The following is a 22,833-nucleotide window of genomic DNA, read 5'->3' as shown; positions in this document are numbered from 1 at the left end:
GGAAATGGACAAAAAACAAACAGGTGGTCATGGGAATTGGACTGGCATGAGATCGGCATTCCTACTCAGCACCAGTGATACAGTACAATTATTCCACCTGGTAAAGGATCAGTGTGCTGCAACAAGCATTCTTCTGTCTGCTGCGGGGTTTATTGAACAAATGTTAAACTTTTCCAAACCTTCCTTCTTGGCACCGTGTTCCAGTCCCAGACTGTTGTTCAATGAAGCAAGGAGGTAAAAGACTGAAACTACAGTTTCTGGGGTTTTGCCAGAATTTTACTATATTTGTGTAAATACATATATACATAGATGTATATATATACATATGTATACAAACTGAAAAGAACCCAAACTCAGAAGGTTTTGATATGTCTCACAAACAAAATATTCCCTCAAGCCATTGGTGCATAATGAATTTGGGACTCTCGACAGCTTCCCTAAGAGTAGTGAAAAACGACAAGACTATCAAATTTGTTGAGCATCAGTAGAGAGTTCCCAGGTTCCCCAGTCTCAAGAAGATACCTGTGAGGTTTTGGAGTTACAAATATAAAGAAGCAATGCAGCTAAAAGAGTATAGTTTTAGAAAAAAGCTTAATAAATAGGGATGTTAGGAAGTGGGTAACTATAGCAGAGAAATTCGGCCACACAACATGGTCCTTTCCAAACTATGGTCATATGTCAAGAGGACTTACAGTTAGCTAACACTAACATTTTCAAATCTGACATATTGTGCTGGTGTTATCAATTCACAATAATGCCAAGAATAATTTCAGTATTAACAATATTTTGACTTCTTTCTATGTTAAAATGTCCCACAAGTTTTTCCTTAAATTCTGAATACTTTGATAAATAGGATACATAAATCTTCATGTAATAATGCAATTTCCAGATATTTGTTTTCCAGAATTAAGACAATATGTTTTTGTACCATTTTAGGAGTAGTCTAAGAGGAAACAGAACACAAAGTCTTCCCTTTGTTTCCATTCAACCATGTAGTTTTGGGAAAGGATTATCTCCATATTCTTTTTATCATTTGCAAAGGGGTTGGCTAATGCACTTTGGCTAACATTCTTTTTGTGAACAGCTCTAAGAAAATATATTTAGCTGACTTGGACACATGGCGAATTCATTTTAATATATGTTTCTTTTATTTTGGCACTTCATCATCAAATTCAGCACATAGCAATTACAGACTATTACAGAACTGTGGCCAACACTGGCTCCTTAAGTGAGTCTGCATAGGTCACATATTGGATTCTTCTGCTTTCCCAAATAAAATATTGTTATTAGACAGTACTTGAAATGAAAACCCCTCAGCCTAGAATTGGCAATGAATTTTATATTCAGGAATGCCAGAAGCAATTAAAAAGAAATTGAGCCCTGCTTTAGGCTGAACTATTGCTCCATTTGCAGTCACTGGCAGCTCTCCAACAGCACGCTTGAAATCTTTTTAGTCAGGGTGGCCACTATTTGTTCACCATTAAGGAGCCCAAGTGTCACAGTGTTGATCAGACCTTCCCTCCAGACACTCATCAGACTTGTATGGATTTCAGCAGCTGGACCCAAGTCTGGGTAGGGTACAGTGCTGTCTCCTGCTTTGGCATCTCTGACACTTTCTTGCACATGGCTCCCAGTTAGTCCTCCATGGCACCTCATGTTTCAGTGGCCCTGAGTTCCCAGAATTAGAACAGACTTCCAAAACACTTTAGAAAGTGTCATTAAGCACCTCCTTTTTTGCAGTCCCAATCTTGACAACGCACAGTTTAACATCCTTGGGACATATGGTGTACATGATGCTCTGCAAATATTTCATCAGATGTACCCTAATTTTAGACAGCATAAATTAAATGCAGTTCTACACAAAGCAGATAGCACTCAAATATAATCTCTTTCCTCTAAATTGGCTATCCCACAGGATTTGCTCGGGTGTCTGAGTGTGTGCATCTCTACTTTCTCTTTGAAAATATAGGTTATTTGTAGAAACACGAATCTCTTTTTCCTTCAACGTCCTCCTAATTAGCTTTCTTTGACCCTTGATATTCCCATAGTCAAAAAAGGCAAAACAAAATCCAACAAAAATGCAATTATTTTCTTCAAAAATATCAGCTTTTTGTTTCTTCTTCTGGCCTCAAGGCTCACCAGTCTATTCAAACTGCTGCCCTGTTATCCATACTCTTTTGTTCTTCTGTTTGGGGGACTTTGTGATTTCATAGAATCATAAAATCATAGAATACCAGGTTGGAAGGGACCACAAGTAGCATCTGGTCCAATCTTTCTTGGCAAGAGCATGATCAAGACAGGATGGCCCAACACTCTGTCCAGCTGAATCTTAAAATTGTCCAATGTTGGTTTTCAGTAGAAAAATTGCATCTTCTGTGCTTTGGCTCAGTTCAGTGTCCTTAGACATTTTCAATTGAACAAGAATTATCAGTAGCTAATGACACTCTATTCTCCATAGTCTGAAAGGGATGTTATAGTATATATATCGATATATCTATATATAATATTTTATCCTTATTTATATGTGGTTAACTCTGCATTTGCTAAGTCACTCCATGATTTGAGCAACCTACTTGTAACAATGCATAGAGAGGTCCTTCTGTCAAGTTACTATGATAACCTATTATTAGAAATTGGAGAGGATTATTTTTTATGGGTAAGCTGAAATGCACCAGCAGAATAACTTGCAATGATGTGGCATTATCATTAGAAGAATAATTCATTAAAAAGGTAGTAGGATATAAATAGGATTGTTATCTTTCAGTGGAATTGAAAGCTTCCTGTTCCAGAAAATTTTAACTATTTTTAATGTAAAATTATTTTCATTTTATGATGAATACAAATTTTTAAAAAATCATGTTGGTGTGTTTGCACTTCATTTCTAAAGTCACACACAAAAAGAACTTAATTCTATGCATAAGTACTTGCCTTTGTTATATCCCTTTCTACTGCTCTAAATATGCAAGTGAAGGCTCACAGCATAACCTGAAGATCAATAGATTTCATTCTGGACAAATACACTCCACAGGAGTATAGTCTTGCAAACATGGGGGAGGCTTTTTTTGTTTTGTATAATGGGTGCTTCAGCTCAGGCATATCTGTGGGCTGCAACTAATTCATTCCAACACTGAATGAAAGGCACTCTTTGAAATAGTCTCAAGGCTACTTCAGACTCTGCAGCTCAAAAGCAACATTTTCCTGAAATTTTAAGATTTTGTTCCCTGACAAAATGCTCTCCTGACTCCCTAATTAATTAACTACATGATTTTCATTTCCTGCATTGGCTAAAAAGAGTCTTTGCTGCAGATCTAACCTTGAACTGATGAAGGAATGGATAATTAGTTCTGCAGCCAACATGAGCGGACACAAATTGTACTAGGAGTGAACACTGTGAAAGAAAGTGGTCACATAAATACTGCAGCATCCAGCAGGAGACTGGGGTACAAAATTGTTCACAGATGAAGAAAGAACACTAGAAGTAAAGAGCAGATGTGTCCTCTCCAGTGAAACAGCTAGCACAATACTCATAGCTTAACAGAGGCTTCCTCTAACCTTCTGCACATCTCGGTCTCCAATGAGAGCCAGCCAGCTGACGGCCATCTCTGCTCCTGGCCTTGTCCCAGAGGACTACCTGGGATGGAGGCAATAAAGAACAGGGAATGTGACAGCCAGTGTCTTCCCATTAATCCCCTGGTGTCCCTGTGGAGGCCATCAGCAGGGGAGCAACTTCCAAAACAGACCACAGAAGAGCCCTCAGAAGTTCAAGCTGCTGAAGCCAATTTATCACAATAATTAAGTACAGGTGATCCAGTTGTATTTTATCTTAATTGTTCACAGGACTGGAATCTTCATCTACAGAGATAGCTCTGGGAGAGAATGTGATTGTGTTTTAGTGTGATTTGAGGCTATTAAACAGGCACCGTTTAGTTATACGTTTTGGCAAACTTGGCTTTATTTTCCTGTGTGTGAATAATGGTGTTACTGATGGTCATTACATCCAGTGTGAGAGTCACAGCATGTAACTCATACACTCTATTAGTGTTGGAGTTATGCCAAGGCCCACCAGAGTTGAGTCTCAACCACTGGGGTGGGTGGCTAATGCCACTTGCTGTGAGCAGGGACAAAAAAAGTAGTTACTCCCTGGCAACCCTTACGAATTCTTACAGCTGCATTCAAGTACAGAACAAGTTAGGTTCAAAGTTAATCTGGAAAGGCAGAATTACACATCTTGGATAGAATCATTTGCAACTGACTACATTTACAAAGTTATTTAAATGATCTTGTCCATGACAAATCTCAAATGGTAGACTAACTTGCTACACCATATCAATGATATCTCTGTAGGTTCTGTAATGACATCCAATTTGCGTTGAAGTCCCAGGAGATATCTATAAAGACTAGTCAAATATCAGCAATTAGCAAAAGTAATATAACAGGTAAACAGAACTTCTGTTCTCCTGTAGTTATTTCTTAAGGCTAAATACTGAAGTCTTTATAAGCCTGCAATGTCCATCGATCACAGAATTATATAAGCATAAGCATTTAAGGGTGGGAACATTTCTACCCTCCGGGAAACATTAACACGGTCAAGGCACAAGCCATCCTCATTCATTTAAACTTGGTTTCAAATGTACTTTAAGTCTTAGCAATACAAAAGAAAATAGGATTTCACAGTATTTGAAAAACGGTAGTTCTAGGAAAGCTTATGTAATTAAGAACGTTTTGTGATATGTTTATTCAACTTGACTGCATATTAATATGACCTGATATTTTTATTACTTCACAGCAGTACAAATTCAGTCTTTATGGTCAATGACACACTCACCTCCCCAGCGCTCATCACACACTGTGAACAAGGTGGTTTTATTGGCTAATCCTGGGAACACACTGCTGCACTCCATAACAATAGCCTGAGGAATCATTATGATGCAGGACACAATCCAGATAATTATAATGCTGTTCCTTGCTCGCTTGGCTGTGCTTTTAAACATCAAAGGGTGACAAATTGCATACCATCGATCCAAAGCTATGCAGCTGAGTGTTAGTACAGACACAGAGACTGAAACTGTCTAAAGAAAAGGAAATATTATGTAAATGTAATTTTTTCAGAGATTTAAAATTTATTTATTGTATTTTTTCCAGAGTTTTAGAAGTTTTAAAACAGCCCTTTATCTGCAATTATTAAATAAAAGCTATTCCCAGAAAAAGATTTCTTTTAAAATCACTTATTACAGAATTACAACAGATATCCTCATCTGCTATAGTCTCACTAGAATCAACAGGACAGTTCACAGATTAGGGTGTTACCCAAGCTGAGTAGGTGTAGAAGGTTCAGATTCTGAAGGAGCAAATGTATGTAACTTGGAATTTGCAAAACTTTATCTGAAAAACTACTTTTAAAATATTAGACAACTCATCAGATATTTTCTTCTTTGTAGAACTATTTTGTTTGTTTGTTTTCTGTGTTATATTTGGATACCAGTACCATCATTTTGCCTTTGCAGTTTCCACAGGAACAATGGAAATTAGGGTCTCATGAAAAAAGACAACAACAATCACCTTAAGACAGACTAAGTCATTTTACCTGCTATAGAAAATAACCTCTCACTTTGGTTTTATCCTTCCACTCTGTACACTAGGTGACCATTTCACTTTCTCTTCAGATTTTCTTCTACTAAAGTGGAGGCTTGAAAAAAAAAATTGTGCTTTTGATTGTATCGAGTAGAGGACATATCTGCTGGAGAACTGTTGCCCTTGACAATGTGGCTCTTCAGCCATACAGGTATCTGCTGAATCACCTGCATACATTCAGAGTTCTGCTTAATTCTTTTGATTTGTAATGACTGAAAGGCCAAGCACTTGTCATTCTAGTATGCCCAGTCAGTTCATCTAACCAGCTGCTATTAGAAAAGGTATTTGTAAATAATTTTGATGCAAACAACCTCTTAACTAACTAACTCGACTGGTAAATGAGTGGTGGCAATTATTGCTTACGGCAGAAAATCTGATCAGCCTCCAGTGAACCAGGATGCTTTGACTATTTCTAAAATATGCAAAGTAAGTCACTAAACACATTTGAAAGCTGGGGCTCCCTTCAGAAGTTCAGATTGTCTGTCCTGGACACTTGTGTAGCTGTTTAGGTCCACACATGAAGAGTATAAATGATTGTAATTCTATTTATGGACATTTTAATTGCTTTATATCCCTACTGAATTACTAAAAAATATAACAAAAAGTGAAGAGCATCAGAAAAATGTTCCCGAAAGTGTATTGCCCAAGTCTAACAATCAGATGGACCAAGATAAGTATTCGTTAAGTGTAAACATATTCGCAAGTGGAACAGTCCTTTAATTCTTAGAATGTACTCTGAGATATCTATTTCGGTAGCAGGGATAGACTTCCACCAGATTATCACTATTAGGAAGACGCTATTGTTCTTTCTCTGGGTAATGTGTACACAAACACAGTAAAATAATACCTGTAAGTAGGGAATCACTTTGCAGAGAGGCTGCCCAAAGAACCACGTTTCTGTGATGTCCACTACTAAAGTTGCTGGAAGACAAGTAATTGTGACCAGAATGTCAGCCAGAGAAAGATTCACTATGAAATAGTTGGTAACTGTCCGCATGTGATGATTCTTCCACACTGCAACGCAAACTGAATTTGGAAAGACAAGTTAGAGAGATGGACATGACTTAGGGAACACTTCAACAGAAAACCACTTGGCTTTGCAGAATTAAGGAAATGTTTGTATCCTTTGTTTAACACAGAATATTTGAGTTTGTAGTTCAGCGTAAGAACCATGTGTTCTCTTCCAGAGTGGAAACAAGAGGGTACATGTAGAGAGAATCTTAGTACACAAAGAATAGCTTTCCACAGACCACAGCACAAGAAATAACCTGATATATAAAGCAGCTTATTTTTCTGCTAGTTCATCTTCACCAACTATTCACACAACTTTCTTCATGTCTATTTTAATCCATTGGCTCTAGTCTATGGCAATACACATGTACATTTGTAAAAGTTTACCTTTTTCTTATGATTGCGTGATGCTTAATTCCAATTGCTACCACATGGAATCTTGTAAACTATACCAAGACAACAATCACTTTATAAAGTAATTCGCTGGGCATAATATATCTATTGCATCTGCAGAGAATCTGTAACAGTTGTCTGGTTAACTGATCTGAGGTAAGTAAATAAAGGCAATTTTTGAAGTATTAAGCGCTACTCATTTTAAATGTGGTATATTTCTGATTATGATTGCTGTGATCAAAAGCTGCATGTAGCAGACACCTTATAAGATGTGCCATGTGCCTTTAAAGTTTGTTTCATATCTTTTCCTTTTTTTTCCAATTTGAAAGCTTTTTGAAATGAGGCAAATCAGTTCTTTAACATGGTTGCACTAAATTCATACACTAATGCATTAAAAATGCCCAAACTGAATCTGAGAAACTATCCTAAAAGTAAGTTTTTTAATAACTTTGGAAGTAAAACCCTGAGATATAGTAGCAGTCAATAGCTTTTGATGTTTCAGATTCAGTCATCAAAAGCTCTTTAAAAACTGGTACACAAAATTTTCCAGAAACACCACAATACTTCTTTTAAGAAAACAGTACAGCCCACTGCACATGAAAGGTTCTTCTGCAAACGACAATTAATCTATCATGCAAATCCAGATGAAGATTCAGAGTCTTCTTTATCTGTCAGGATATAGCACTATGCTTTATTTAGATATATTAAACAGATCACAGAATGTTAACAGGGGGTCCTCAAGAGCTTGTCTAAGTCTAAAATGGAATCAACTAGAGTTAAGCCATTCTCTTACTAAACTAGCTAAAACAGCTGGAAAAAATACTCAGATGTTTCTTTAGATCCCAAGAAGGAGGGTGTGCCTGAAAGCTTGCATCCATCTTCCAACTGCTTCGGTGGGTCTAATAAAATATATTACTTTATTCCACAAATCTTTTCTTTTTTAAGTCTTTAGACCAACACAACGACAGCAAGACTACCACTACACCATTGTTGGCAAGTTTACATTTTAAAATGTTACATTGGAAGATACCATGCCTCTCTTAAATGTGTTGCAGTGTCTAACTATCTTCCAAAGTCTAATCTACTTTTATTTTCCTGTTATTTATACCACTTTTTTTTTTTTCCTGCACACAGGCAGGAATGAAGAAGAGTTTTTCCCTGCAGCAATGCTCCACATACATAGTTGTTACATCTTTCCTTAGTTTTCTTTTCAGACTGTACAACTTCAGAAGTCTTTAACTTTTACTCCCAGTCATTTTTAGAACCTCTGCAACCATCCTCATTGCTGTTCTCTGGACATTCTTTAGACCAGATAGAGTCTTTGTGATCAGAATGCAGTGATCAAAATCGGTGGAAAATTCATTCAAGACTCCTACTAGAGGTACCAGGAGCTCCCTACCAGGACCTGAGACTGAGGAACTTCTTTGTGAGGGTTATGTTTAGATGTTTAGGGGTAATTTATGACAAAGAGAAAGGGGGGAGAGTAGGTGGCCTCCAGTTTCTCCAAAAGAAGGTGATTTTATTAACTACCGTTTTTGGATATAGGCTCCCAAATTTCACTAAAACCGCTGTTGTGACACAAAAGATATTCTTTGTATCTATTAGCATGTTGCAGACATGGTTCCAGATTCTATAGCTTGTACAAATATAATCTTTGCTATATATCTATCATGGTCTTGTAAACACAAGTGGAAACCCCTCTGCAAAGCTCTTCACTGGTCTTGTGATGTTTTTGGAGAAAATATCCCACAGTATCCATTTCTTCCAGTGTTTTCTTCCTGAATGCAGAATTTCAGGCTCCCTTAGCTGTGGTATCAGACACCTGAAAGGCAAGGCTTACAAACCAAAAGTTTAAAGGAAACATCATATTAATTGTATTTGCTTCCCATTTGGGTTATTTAAGTTACCTACTAAAGTAACTTCTTTTATAGCATTGCATAATTACAACATATAATTATCCAGATCTTTATTATTGTCACTTGGTGCATGGGATTACTACCGTTATAACTTTCAGCCTGACAAAGCAGAGGCAGCACCTAATAGGGAAGATAATACATTGCTGCCCCTCTGGAATGTTGTTCACAGTTGGAAATGCAATGCTGGTTAAAGAAATTTCAAACACCATTTCACTTTTAATAATTTTAACACTAAAAATTTGAAGATTTGGACTCTTACTTCTGGCTTGTTCTTTGTCTCGAGTACAATTCATATTGAAAGTATAGTCCTCTCTTGTGCTTAAGCAAAAGGTTTTAAAGTGGCAATATTTTTCTGTACTTTTTATTTGTTTTATCAACAGGCAAAGGTTAAATAAAATGTTGTTTTAAAAGCTCAGAGTTTGACTACTTTGTTTTCATGTTATAGTTTCATCAGTCCTGCATTCTACCTGATTCAGACAAGTGCATCATTTTCAGCCACAGATGTCGGTGCCTAAAGATGCAAGGTTTATGCTCTTTGACAAGGTCTATTCTCATTCCTGTGCTGACCTGTTTGGGGAAAGCACCTGAACATAAACATTATTTCTGGTAAAACAAATCCATTTGAAGTTAACAAATGTGACATCAATCTCATTGGCAGCAAGCTGTATCAAAAATCAATTCATAGCGTTTTGCATGTTATGTTCAAAGCTTTCTATCAGTATGAGCAAATGAAACCTCACGATACCCCAGAGAGCTAAGAAAATATTGTCATCTTCATTTCTGATGCAAGGAAAGTGAAGTGCAGAATAGAAGTTGCTAAAGGCCATACAGTAAATCAGACACAAAATAAGAAACACGAACTCCTAATTCTCAGCTCTGTACTAAGCCTTCCAGATCACACTGGCTTAACATGGATGGAGTTCAGGTGAACTCCAGTACCTGCTATTCCTCGGAGAAACACACAAGACTATGTCCCATGCAACTCAGAGAGTAGCAGTATGCAGGAAAGCCAAGGTACAGAAAGTAGCTCTGAATTCCTTTGAATTCTAATATACAGGGGCAAGGGGCACCTGAAAGGTGGAAAAAGTAATAATTTACAAGCACAGAAATGCAAGATGTTACTTTAAATTTCTCTTTATGCTTGTGTGTTTCCTCATCCGTTCTTTGCAGCATAGACCATTTTCCATTCTTTGTATGGTATGTAGCACGAGATCATCTTAATTAGTGTTTTTACATACTACCATAATAATTGGTTATACCAGGAAATTTTTCCGTTAATGTATACAAAAAACCCAGTTTGTGTAAAAAAGCCTCTGAAGAGAAAGTATTTCAAAACCAGCTTCCTCCCCCCACCCCGCGCATTGCCCTCTGCTGGCCGCAGTGTTGTTTTCAGCCTGCACAAGCATGGGTGATGTTTTCTTTCAGTGCAAGGCTAAACTGAGCTGTGAGTATTTGCTACGACTTATTTGAATAGGACAGAATGGTATAAATGACAGAAAGTTAGTTCAATATATTCCTTCCAGACTCGATGTCTTTCTGAGTCTACTACAGCACGGGGTTATTCAGTAGTCTTGGACAACAGCTTCATTGATATTCCACTGATCTTGCAGATCATCAAGAAAGATGCTCTAGCCTGTGCTCAAAAACTATTGGTTTATAGCTGTGCAAAATAGTTTGACTATGCCACTGAACATATACAACTAGTTAAGTATCACGAGAAAATAATGTTTTGTACTCTCCACTCTCCTTTAAATATGCACTTGAATCTCAGGCAGTTCTACAGAGAAGCAGAGGCACTCAGCTCCTGTATAAACCCTAAAGAAACCTGCTAGAGAAAGGAAGCTCAGGGCAGTGGGAAATGCCACCTGCCTACCCAGAGTGAAATAGCAGAGAGCTGTGACTTTCTGCTCAGCTTGGAAAAGAGAAGCAAGGATGAAAAAGGTAGTAAAGATTCTCAACTGGGAATGTATTTTACCAAAAAGTACTCAAAAATCACAAAAATGGGAGATGAGGCCAGCACAAACCTTGGGAGACATCAGAGTTAACAGGATGCCTGTTAAGTTAGGACACAATGTAGTGACCCAAACCGCACTCTTCAGACAGACCTCCACTGAAAATCTATGAAATAGTAAGACCAGATCTGAATAAAACCTCAATTTGACATTATAGGCAAATCTTTAATGCAATCTTTGATGTTCCCAGATATAAATGGGAGTGAGGAAGAAAGTGAGAAAAACAGTAAAAAACTCATAAAAAAACACAGGTGTGTTGAAGAAAAGAGGATCAGAATTTTGAAAAAAAAAAAAGTGAGAGGAAAAAGTGAGAGAAATTAAACTGAGAAGCCTGTTCCTACTGTGCATGGTTTTCCTGACTGTTAGGACTCTACTGCAACCTAATTACCTGCCCAGTGTATTTTATAATTTCCTGTCTTTTATATTTTATAAAAAGTCTCAAAGTTACAGTTAATAACTTTGCTGCAAATGAAAACATGCAGGCCAGCTTTCACACAGAGCAGCTATGTTTTTCTAATAGGTATTGAGTAATCGGACTCTCACAACTCCGTGTCACCCCTGGTGCTTTCATTTTCCTCTCCCAGAACCAAGAGCTTTCAGCTATTCCTATTTCTGCCACACGGTGTCAGTGAAGGCTTGGAAACCAGCTTCAGCTCCCAGGCTGAGGGTTGGCAAAAATTTGTGCAGGCTTTTCCCAAGCGAGGACAGTTCTGCAATAATGAAGCTGGTTTCTGAACCCATCTTCCAAACATTCGTGATCTCCCACTCCCGAAGAAGTCTCACAGGCAAGTCCGAGGAAGGACTAGCCATAACATATTAAAACTAAAGTTAAAAAATTAAGACTGATGCTATCAGAAGTACATGAAAATAGCTTTACATACCTCATATTCCTGAAGAAAAAACCCCTCTCAAATACAACAGTATGGTGAGATTGGTATTTTTCATGTACAAATTTAATCTCTGTTAGTTTAGTGTCCTGGGGAATTTTAATTAGAGGCTGTAACACCATCTATTCAATTAGCATAGCTCATTGTATCTCAAGCTGAACAACAAAACAATACAAAGGCTCCAGCTGGTATAAAATGCAGCTGCTTGCCTCCTGGAAGATGTACGCTGTCTTGAGCATATTAAACGTTGTGCTGCAGTCCCGCTGTTGATGGACTGCTGGTTCAGCTGTCAATTTGTTTTTTACATGTCAACCCAAAATCATTTCCCTAACACTCCAGAAGTCTTGTCAACCTCTTATTCAATGGGTCAATTTCTAGTGTGACTTCTTGGCTAAAATAAAAACAGAATTTCCATAACCAGCAATAGCTGACATTTCCTTATATAAACGAGTGACACTAAGTCTTACCTCATTTTTGGTGAATAATGAATCCCAGATGGATGTAAACAAAGAACTAGAATTTCCTTTCCCATTATACTAAACTTCAATCATTTTACTTTGCTTTGGTAATACAGTATCACAACTGCTTGACTAAAATATCATAATATGGCCATCCAGCAGTCATTTGGAAGTAATGCTGTGATTATTAGCATTGGTCATCAACATCTCCAAATGGATGAGGCAGAAAGCTTCTGAAGAGCTTTACTCCATCACAATATTTTTCAACCAGTGATAAAAAAAAAGTTAAATAGATTTGAGTTACCCATTATTTATTCTCTACCTCCTACCCTCATAAAAAAATTGTTTCTACCTGGCAACGAATTGGTTCTTCTTACGGCATTTTCCTCCTTAGTCTTTTTTGGTGATGACATTGCCTACTGTGAATCAAGGTCTGGGTAGTAAGGTATCAAGCAACACAATCATGTTGAAAAGAAGACTGAGTAGGTAGGCTACCAAATTGGATTCCGGAGAGCTCCTGTGGAAACAATGAATCAATGCATAATGTTGGAAGGAGAAAAGCTCTCATCAAAACTACTTTCATTATGAACAATTCCTGATTAAGGATTCTTCTGCTTTAACTTAAGAGTCTAAAAATTAGGTGCCTAAGACTAAGTTTATTGTATTAATTTTAGGAAGACTTCCCATGAGTTTTTCAATAACTTTATTGATGATCTTGATTAAGGGGTGAGAAGCACTTTAACTCAATTGCAGAGGATATTTAATTACAAGTTTTTGAAACCAGCAGTAAGAACAAAAGATTTAAAACAAAGTGATCTCTTCTGTGAACACGGAGATGATATCTACTTCCCAGGCTGCCTGTCTCACCCACTATTAAGCTTTAAACCCTCACATTACTTCATTTTTTACATAACTAATCTTAGCTGAAAAAAAAAGTCTAACTTAACATCAGGTTTATGTTGAAGAAGTAACAGAGTGTGTCCAGCGATAGAGTCAACTTTCTTCCTAATAGCTGGCACAGTGCTGCATTTTGGATTTAGTATGAGAAGAATGTTGATAATATACTGATGTTTTGGTTGTTGCCAAGCAATGTTTATACCCAGTAAAGGACTTTTCTGGAGGCTGTAGGTGCACAAGAAGCTAGGAGAGGGCACAGCCAGGACAGCTGACCCAAACTGGCCAAAGGGATATTCCACACCTTATTACATCATGATTGGTATATATTTGGGGTGAAGAAGGAAGGAATGGACATTCAGAGTGATGGTGTTTGTCTTCCCAAGTAACCGCTACACATGATGGAGACCTGTGTCCTGGAGATGGCTGAACACCTGCCTGCTGATGGGAAGCAGTCAATTAATTCCTTGTTTTGCTTTTCTTGTGTGCAAGGTTTTTCTTTACCTATTAAACTGTCCTTATCTCAACCCACATATTTTCTTACTTTTCTAATTCTCTCCATTTCTCCAGGGGAAGTGAGCAAGAGGCTGTGTGGTGCTTAGTTGCTGGCTGGGGTTAAACCACAACAGAGTGACACAAAGACATCTTTTATACAATGTTTATTGTAATGGAAATACCGAAAAAAAATCTTACAGCTGGTAATAATGTCCAGCAGATAACAACTGTCCTTGAATATGTGATGTGACTGTTGAAAAGATGAATAATATTCTGGGCTGCACACACAAAGGCCTGCCAGTGAGGTGATAGCTCATAAACAGGACACATTAGATGTGTCAACAAGTTTGAACAAAATCATGGAAGCCTGACAAAAGGAGTAGGTGGTTAGGTCATGCTCCCTATGTATCATACATAAACAAGTATATACATGTAGGTTCCATCACTTCTTTCTTGTAAAACTCAAGGAAAAATAATGAAACTGTAAGAAATATAGTCGAATAACACTGACATTATGAAATCTTGAAGTATTTTGTTGAATATCAGCTTCACTGAAATGCAGATCTGTCTCACACAAAAGACAATGGAAGTCTACATAAACAAAACAGATACATAGCAACTAGATTGCTCGCAGCGATGTATTTTCTGAGATGTTTTCTAGCTACTAAGTGCTCTATTGTACTCAGACTTTTAAAAGGACTTATGAATTGGAGGTTGTGTGATACTTCTGTTCTCCAGCCTACTTCTATATTTTATGTTCTGCCTCATTATTATGGTGCTGGAGAGGAATACAAGAACTAAATTCTGCTGGCTGGAAGCTTATCTCTACAGATTACAACTGGGAGTAATAGCGCAACCATCTAATTGGCACAGGATTAATTTTCAAAGTCACATTACATAATCTTAGACAGTTAACAATCCTATGGAAATGTGAGCTATTACCAGAAGATCAGCTATGCCATAAAACAGACTGCCAAAAATGACAGGTTTGTTCAGCTCTGGAGGAAGTGAAAAGTATCATCACAGAGTTTCCTGAGCTGACTGTACTGATTAACAGAGACAGATTGGTTTTAAATTATCCCACCACACACATATACACACAAATCATTACAAGTATTAATTGGTAACCCCGGTCATATCTGCAGAGCTGGCTATACTGACTGACCGGTTATTTCATAATCACGTTTGATATATTATTTTTCTATCCATAATAACAATAAAAAGCCTACAAAATCCTTACACACATTTCATGTTAGAGACAGAAGGACCATAATATAGCTGTCATACTGCATATGACAATACAATAAAAAGGTTTCACACTTCTCTATGATTTGATTTAAACCTGCATGACTCATTAAAACCAAGGTATGTTTCACAGCTGAAATGCTGTGCAACTTTGAAACCATAGCCTTCAAAATGCATCTGTCAGACAGTGTAAAATGGAGTTGCATCAGGAAAAACCCTTCCATGTCCATGTCTGTTTCTGACGCAGACATAAGAATGCATTTTTTTTAGACCACACAAAGAAAATACAATTCACTGGGCTAGCAAAATGTTACAGCAAACATCTTGCATAGTATATAAGGCCTGAATCTATAGCATGAATCCACATTGCTAACATAATATTCCCCAAACTTGGCTGAAATCCTTGCAGTCTTACTGCACTGAGAACCAGGAGACAGGCAGAGCACAGTTGTGTCAGGGCTGAGTGCACCCCAGGCTCTGCAACCCCTGCTCCCCATGCAGAGGCTTGGCTGCCAGTGCTGGAGGTCACCTCTGGTATGGGGCAGCATGTAAGCTGGGAAAAGGCTGCTGCAAACAGGGCTTTGGGAGAAAGATGTGAGACACCTCTTTTAGGGGCCACCTCTTTGCCTGGGAGCTGTATATCAGCTAAGGCTCTCATACTTAGCTCAGGTAAAGAACATGTTGCATGGTATGCATGTGCCTTGCTGATTTTGATCTTAATCTTCACCCACTGACTTTACTTTCTGGCTTTACTTCAGACCTGCTTCATGACTGTGGATTTGTCTGGCGACTGCTGGGAGGTGACTGAACCCTGGTAAACATCACCAGATCTACCATGCTCTCAGGCACTGTGGGACTCTATCAGTAAGCACACTGCCCTGTCAATCTTGCTTCTGCTTTCAGCTACTGGCTCTCCTTCCCCTGGGGAACAGTCCATTCTAGCTCTTCTCTGGCAAATCCACTTGTGAGATGTACAGTAAGCAAACAGCTATTGAGCTATTGTCAAAAAGTTTCACTTGACATGCAACTCAGAAAGTAAACAACACTTTAAAAATAAAGCAAGATTCCAAAACCTTCCAATTTTTTGAAGGATGGTAAGTTAAAGCAGGAAGTGATAACCGTTTTCATTTTATTTGGTAATGCCCCAAAGGTACTGCTGTCTGAAGAGTACTTCACTGACCTAGGGGAAAGATGAGTTAGTTTCTGTTCAGCTCCTGGTAGACAGGGCTTTACTGTTTTCTGTGGCCTTGGAGTTGTGTTGTTGCTGAATATCCCCACTGAGTTAGTTTCCTTCTTCTACAAGCAGATGTTTCCTTCCAAACATCACTCACAATATAAAATTAATACCTGGTAGAAAATCCTGCCACCATCAAGGCTGCATCTGTTTTGGATCTAAATAGCAGAGCTGGTCTTCAGAGGTATCACTCCAGCAGCTTTGAGAATGTATAAAAATAAATGGAATAAATTCTTTAAAAGTTTCACACGTTTATCAGGAGTACATATTCGAAGTAAAATAAAATGAAAACAAAAACAACAACGACAAAGCTTGTCATTTCGCTTCTTAGGAAATCTGACAAATACACGGTGGTATCCTTTTACTTGCCTCCACCCCATAAGGTTCTGGCATTGCAGGGGAATTCTGACTAACTGGTGAAAAGTCTTCTGTAGGAGCTGCTATATAGTCAGCCTTTAAGCCAAGGTTTATGATACATCAGGTAAGAAATATTTTATCAGTTGTGCTACAGACAGAAGAATAGGAAGAAAAATGGATGGCAGAACAGTCCTAAATTTTTATTTTTCAAAAACATACATGTAGTCTCTGAAGCAAGAACAATAACACTATCAAAAGTAGTTATGAATGTAACAGAATATGAGACTTCGTATGTGAAGGAATATATTTTTGTTTCTCTTTCAATAGCTTTTAATGGGTTTGGACTGTTAAGGCCCAGCACTTTTCCACTGGTTCAGATTCCAGTCCTCCTCCTTTATCATCCAGTGAATACACAGCAGAACTACTGCCCTTTGGAATTATGTTAGAATACAGGTAGCCAAACTGCTTATTATTATTTCACTCTGAAAAAAAACAGTATCCAAGGACATTTTTTTTTATTCAACTATAACGGCGGCCTCCAGCCAGATGCAACTGTCCTTTCTTTTGGAAGGACTCAAATGAAAGTCGACAGAATTTGTATTAACATTCAGAATACTGAGCATCTCTGGCATCTCACTTTCCTTCAGTCTTGGGCATTGCCCTTTTCCAGAGTTGGGTTTGTAGGATTTCACTGTTTGCAGTAGGCAGAATTGCCTTTCAACATAAAGAATGGTAAAGGAAAGTAGAGCTGTTCCCCCTCTGGACTCTCTGGTCAGAAAGCATATGGAGTGGAACTAGTTACACATCTGGATATAAGAATCTAGAAATAAAAGGTCATAATTTCATATCAGCTTCATCTTTTAATGCTTTTCTACTTTTTGTGTATCTCACAAGGATGTGCATGACCCTTTTTCGGTAATCCCCACATAATGCAAACATCCAAGTACTTCAGCTGATAACTCAAACTCTTACATAAATTGAGCTCATACATTCTAGATCTTAGGTAGATGAAATTATTGTATGATTTCCTATGTGGTATCTTTTTAAAAATGAGAAAGCCACTCTAGTTTTCCTTCATCCAACAGATATAGATGACTCTCATACTGATATTATAAAAGTAAAGCCCTTTCAGTGCCAGATTCCCCAAGTAATCAGTACAAAATTATATGTAATAATTTAAAACAAGATCAAATGTAATATGCCTCATCTATGGCAATCAAATAGGGTTCATGAAAATCATGGCACCATTTAAGAGAATACATGGTTCATCTAATTCTACCAACACATGCATGTATGCCTAGACCTCAGTATTCACCAGATACCTTTAAAATGATACAGGGCAGCATTTGAGACAGTTGACTATTGATAGGCATTGACTGAGACTTTGATGTTAGAACTATACACAAACCTTTTCTTTTCTAGTCTTAAAAAAATCAAACGACAATAAGAAAATATCAAATTAATGCTGTTGAGTTCTATGAGTCAGACAATGACCTCTTTGAGGAAAGGACCAGAGTTGGATTCTGTACGGATTTCAGCACAACTAGCAGTTACTGTAAAATCTAGATAATACATAATAGAGCTATCTAGAGATGAGTAATTATCTGACAATTAAATTTGGTTTCATTCTGAGTTGGAAAAAAAAAAACAAGTATCATCAAATTGTGTGAGTAAAGAAAGTTTCTGAAATCTCTCACTGATGTCCCGCATGGTCTCTCAGCCTTGGAAGGCAGCAGTGCTGAGGACTTTCAAGCTGGGTGCTGGCAGGTTGTGTGTGCTCAAGATCTCAGCTCCTGCCAGCTCTGGAGTGGGCTGCCAAGAGGCCCTGCAGCCCAGCTGGTGGGACACCAGAAGGCTTCTTGTTCTGCATGCAGTCTTTGATCAAACAAAGTAATCTATTCTGTATATTTTCATTTTGATGGATGGAGGTTCCCTGAGAGAAACCATTTCATTAGAAAAGTTCTGACTCGTGCAAATGAGTAACTTAAACAAGGACCATTCCCATTCTTTACCTGTATAAACTGAGTTAAATATATGGAATTGTACATTACTTATTAATCCGCTGTGGTCTTATTCCAGTTATTAACTGCTGCAACTGGTTACTGTGGAACGACCATGTTAGTAACCAGGGACTTTCATACATCCTAAAAGTATCTTCAATTCTTTATTAATCTAGTTTTCTATTTTTAAGTCATGTTTTCAAATAAAGAATAGGTATTATATTTACTCTGCAGTCAACATACACTCTCCTTTAAGTCCTATGTTTTGCAGTAGCTGTGCAAAGAAGTTGCAAGAGCTTAATTGCTGTGCAGTGGTAAAGAAATCTTGTGGTCTTATCTGCAAAATGGAAAGACCTTACTCTTGACACTCATTCTGCTTCTAGTGATAAACAGTAGCTGAGTGAACACAAAAATAGGACAAAGCATATTGATGCTATCATCTGGATTTCATATTCTGTGAATGTTCATGTAAATACATCCTAAAAATGTCTTAAAAACTGTTCTTCTCAGTGGCTTGCACTGAAATCCCTGATGAGCAGCCAACATAGGCACACATGAGAATCATCGACATGAAGTACTTGAATGCAGTAATGAAACTTGCATTCAAATTCACAGACTTGTTAACCGTTTTCATTTTAGCTGGTTTGTGCAGCAGCTTGGACAGCGTATGTCAACTCTAATTAAATTGAAAGCTAAATAGCAATGCAGACCTTGTATGCTGTTGAAGTAGAATTCCTGCAGTGCAGCTCACTCAAGAGCCCAGTAGATGTCAATCAAAGTTCAAGCTTCTGATTCAACCCTTGGCTGCTAATTAACTGTCAGAATGATTTAATCTAGTTTACTAACATCTGAGGGATATGCCGTGCCTTCCACTTGCATAGATGTTATTGCTGTGAATGCAATAATCAAAATAAAAGACTGCAGTATATTTTTCAGTACCATATAGTCTTTCCTGGTTACCTCAGTGCTATCTGAATAAGACATAGACAAAATATAAGCAAAGCACTGACTCCACATGCCACACTAGTCCAGCAGCACTGGTCAAACATAAGCAGAGAAACACACTGCATCATTAAGGATGATACCATAAAGCACTATTAGGCAGTAAAACTCTGTGGAACCACTTCTGCTCTGCTGTGAGAAGGTCCATGACTAAATCCCAGATTAACCTTAACTATGGATTTTTCAAGCAGGAAAAATTATCTTCTCAGAGACTTCAGCATGTGCACTGCTCTATATCACATTTTCACTGGCAGTCAAAGTTTCACAAATATGACTTTGGAAAGAGCTTTAAACCACATTCACTTATCTCCTCGAAATCACGTGAGCCTGCAATCAGTGCAGTATGAGCTTCTTGCATAAAGATGAGATGGTGTGCAGCTCCCCAGCACCTGCACCTGCAGATTCCACAAACAACTTGCCCATAAACACAAGCAGCAGTTGGAGTGGGTGAGGTCCGTGTAATTCACAAAGACAGTTTAAAGAACAAACGGCTTGGGGAGAAGCAGTCCAGTAAAAGGTGAGTGGACAGCCAAAAGCCAGCTTCCATACTTAGCAAAACAATAACATACACAAATGTCAGGGAGGAACGGCTCCACATCAGCGCCAGTACAGTCTTGCATTTGCAAGTGCACAGAGGGGAAAGCTTTCTTCCTCGTGGCTTCAGGGGGAAAATAAAGGTGTAACCAGGGCGAGAGCTCCTAGGGCTGAAAATTTGACCTTGACTCTTTAAAGACGAGAGGGGGACTGCCTGTTTATAGAACGGGTTATGGCAAGCACAGGTAGTTTCTCCTAAAACCGTCTTTGCTCAAGATGAGAACGAAGGACGCTTTTCTTCCTAGCTTAAAGTACAGCCGCTATGTGAGGAGTATTATATTTACACTGCCTGTCAAGCTGGCTGTCGAGCAAAGGACCGAGCAAACATGCTCAGTCTTCTGAATAGCTTTGGCTGAAAACTCACTGGTTTCGCCGACGTGCATGCTTGTTTACAGGCAGTTAGCACACCATTCCAGAAAAACAAAATAGTACCATCAGTCCGTTGAAAGGAAAAAAAAAAAAAAAAAAGTCTTGCAAAATCTCGCCTTTGGCTGCAGTCTCATTTGCATCTTGCCTCGGGAAGCCTACAGCGCTTGCAGGTAACAGCCCTGACATGCACAAATCCTTCTGAAAAACATGAATGAAAGACCCGTATGGCAGGGCTGGGCGCGCTAGTGCGCCGCTCCGTTCATGAAAATGTCACCGATATAAATAAGAAATGCAAATGGCCGTGACTACAGCTAAGTGGGTTCTCACGGCGCAACCATCTCCCCGGCGGCCCCAGCGCATTCATGCTCATTCATAGCGCGGAACTGATGAAGGCCAACGTGCCCTCCGCTCACCCGGCTACCAGCAAACTGAAAGGGCCGGGCTGCGGGAGGGAGCAGCACTCGGCGAGGACACGGCGGCCCCGGGCGTGTGCATGTGCAGACGCGTGTCTGCCCCCCCGCAGCCGGCACAAGCGCCTGTTCCGACAGCCCGGCGACAATCCCCGGCGAGGGGCCGGCCCGCCCGCAGTCACGCTCGGCTGGCTGCAGCGGCCAGCTCGGGGGAGCGGAGGAGCAAGTCCGATCGGAGGGGAGAGAGGGGGAAAGAGGGGGGCAGCGGCGAGCGGGCTCCCGACGGCCAGACCCCGCTCGCCGCTCCCCACGCCGCCCCCGCCTGTTCCCGTAAAAGCTCCCGCTTCCCGCCGCCCCAGCGCACCCGTGCCCTCCCCCGCTTGCCCTCGCTCCCCGCCACAATCCCCCCACCGGGTGAGGGCCGCCCGCCGCCAGCGCTCGCCCGCCCGCCCGCCCCCCCCCACTTCTCCCTCCTTCTCCCGCCGGAGGCGGCCGCCCGGCAGCCTCCCTGCCGCCGGCTCCTTCACGGATGAATGGAGCGGGAGGAGGCGGGCTCCAGGCGCCGCCTCGCCTCGTTTCCCTCAATGGGAGCCCGGGAGGGCGCCGCCCCGCTCCCGCCCCCCCCCCATCCCCGCTCCGCGCGGCTCGCGAGCGTGTCCGTTGAGCCGCCGAGGCGCGAGCTGCGCGCCGCGCGCACTCCGCCCGCCGAGCGCGGAGCGCAGGGGCAGCAACCGCCGGTCCGCGCGCGGGGCGGGCGCCGTCCCGGGTCCGTTGCTCCTCGCCCCCGCCCGCACCCGCCATCTCTGTCCTTCAGAAAACACCGCGCGGTCGTTCCCAGCGCGGCGCCGGCTCCGCCGAGCGGGTCGGGGCTGTGAGAGAAGGAGCAGCGGCCGCCCGGGCGGGCTGAGAGGCGGAGCCGCCGGCGGGGCGGGCAGGGCCGGGGGGGGTTTCAGCACCTCGGCCCGGCGGACAGGGACCGGGCAGCCCCCGGCTCTCACCCTCCGCGTCCTCCGCTGGGCTCCGCCGGCCGCTCTCCTCCTGCCCAGCCCCGGCAGGGCCTCGCAAGCGCAGGGGGAGCCGGTTTCACGCCGTCCCGCAGCAAATGCCCCTTCCGCGCAGCCTTAACTTTCCCCCGCGGCTGGGGACACCCGCGTTTCCAGCGGGGGAAGCGAAACCCACCCCCGGTTTCCAGCCGCCATCCGTGCAAACCCCACCTCGCCAAGGGGGAACGGGAAGTTTTTGGGGCAGCGCGACTCACCCAGGACGTTCCCGACGAGAGCCACGATGAAGACGACAATGTAGCCGGCGATCAGCGCCCATTCATACTCTTTGGGATGCAAATACTCCTTCCAGAGGTATCGCAGGAACTCCTCATCGTCGTAGTCGGAGGAAGGGGTTAAAAGAACATCCCTCGTTTCGTTTAGCTCCGAGCCGGCCGTCCAATTCCTGCACGGAGGGGAACCATCCTCGGGTTGAATCCCGGACATCCCTGGTGGCTGGTCCGTGGGGCTGGGGATTCAAAAAAAAAAAAAAAAAAAAAAGAGGAAAACCAAAAAAGACCTTCTCAGAGCATCCGAGCTTTCTCCCCACCGTCCATCGAGGCTTGTGGTTGCCAGTGCGAAAAGCGGGGTGTGGGGAGAAAAATGACGCGGGAACTTACGGGAGCCAATGCGGGAACAGACTGGGGATCCGCGTCGGTCCCCAGCCCGCTCTGACCAGCCTTTTCCCCGGCCGGGCAGGGGGCGCAGCCTCCGCGTCTGCGGAGGGGGCTGCGCCCCCTGCCCGGCCGGGGAAAAGACTGGTCAGGATGGGTTGCGTGTCTCGGGTGCCGGGCTTCACCTGCCCCCGCTGGAAAAGTCACGTCCGTTTCGGACTACGCCGATTTTCGTTCTTCAAACCGTGCACATGGAACTCGCCCCCCCTAA

The 22,833-nt window shown here is 41.0% G+C and overlaps 1 protein-coding gene across 1 annotated transcript in view; it reads right to left on the bottom strand.

Moving 5' to 3' along the window:
* Positions 1-22,395, bottom strand: part of HCRTR2 (hypocretin receptor 2) — a 34,213-nt gene extending 11,818 nt beyond the window's left edge. The window contains exons 1-3 of the mRNA XM_065632550.1: positions 22,167-22,395; positions 6,479-6,657; positions 4,826-5,069 (exon numbers count right to left, since the gene is read on the bottom strand). Of these exons, the coding sequence (XP_065488622.1) occupies positions 4,826-5,069; positions 6,479-6,657; positions 22,167-22,395 (652 nt within the window). The remainder of the gene's footprint in view (positions 1-4,825; positions 5,070-6,478; positions 6,658-22,166) is intronic.
* Positions 22,396-22,833: the final 438 nt, after the last annotated feature.

This window comes from Caloenas nicobarica, chromosome 3, assembly GCF_036013445.1.
Source record: "Caloenas nicobarica isolate bCalNic1 chromosome 3, bCalNic1.hap1, whole genome shotgun sequence".
NCBI lineage: Eukaryota > Metazoa > Chordata > Aves > Columbiformes > Columbidae > Caloenas > Caloenas nicobarica.
The sequence above is the reverse complement of the archived record's forward strand: the minus strand, read 5'-3'. Positions and strand labels throughout refer to the sequence as shown.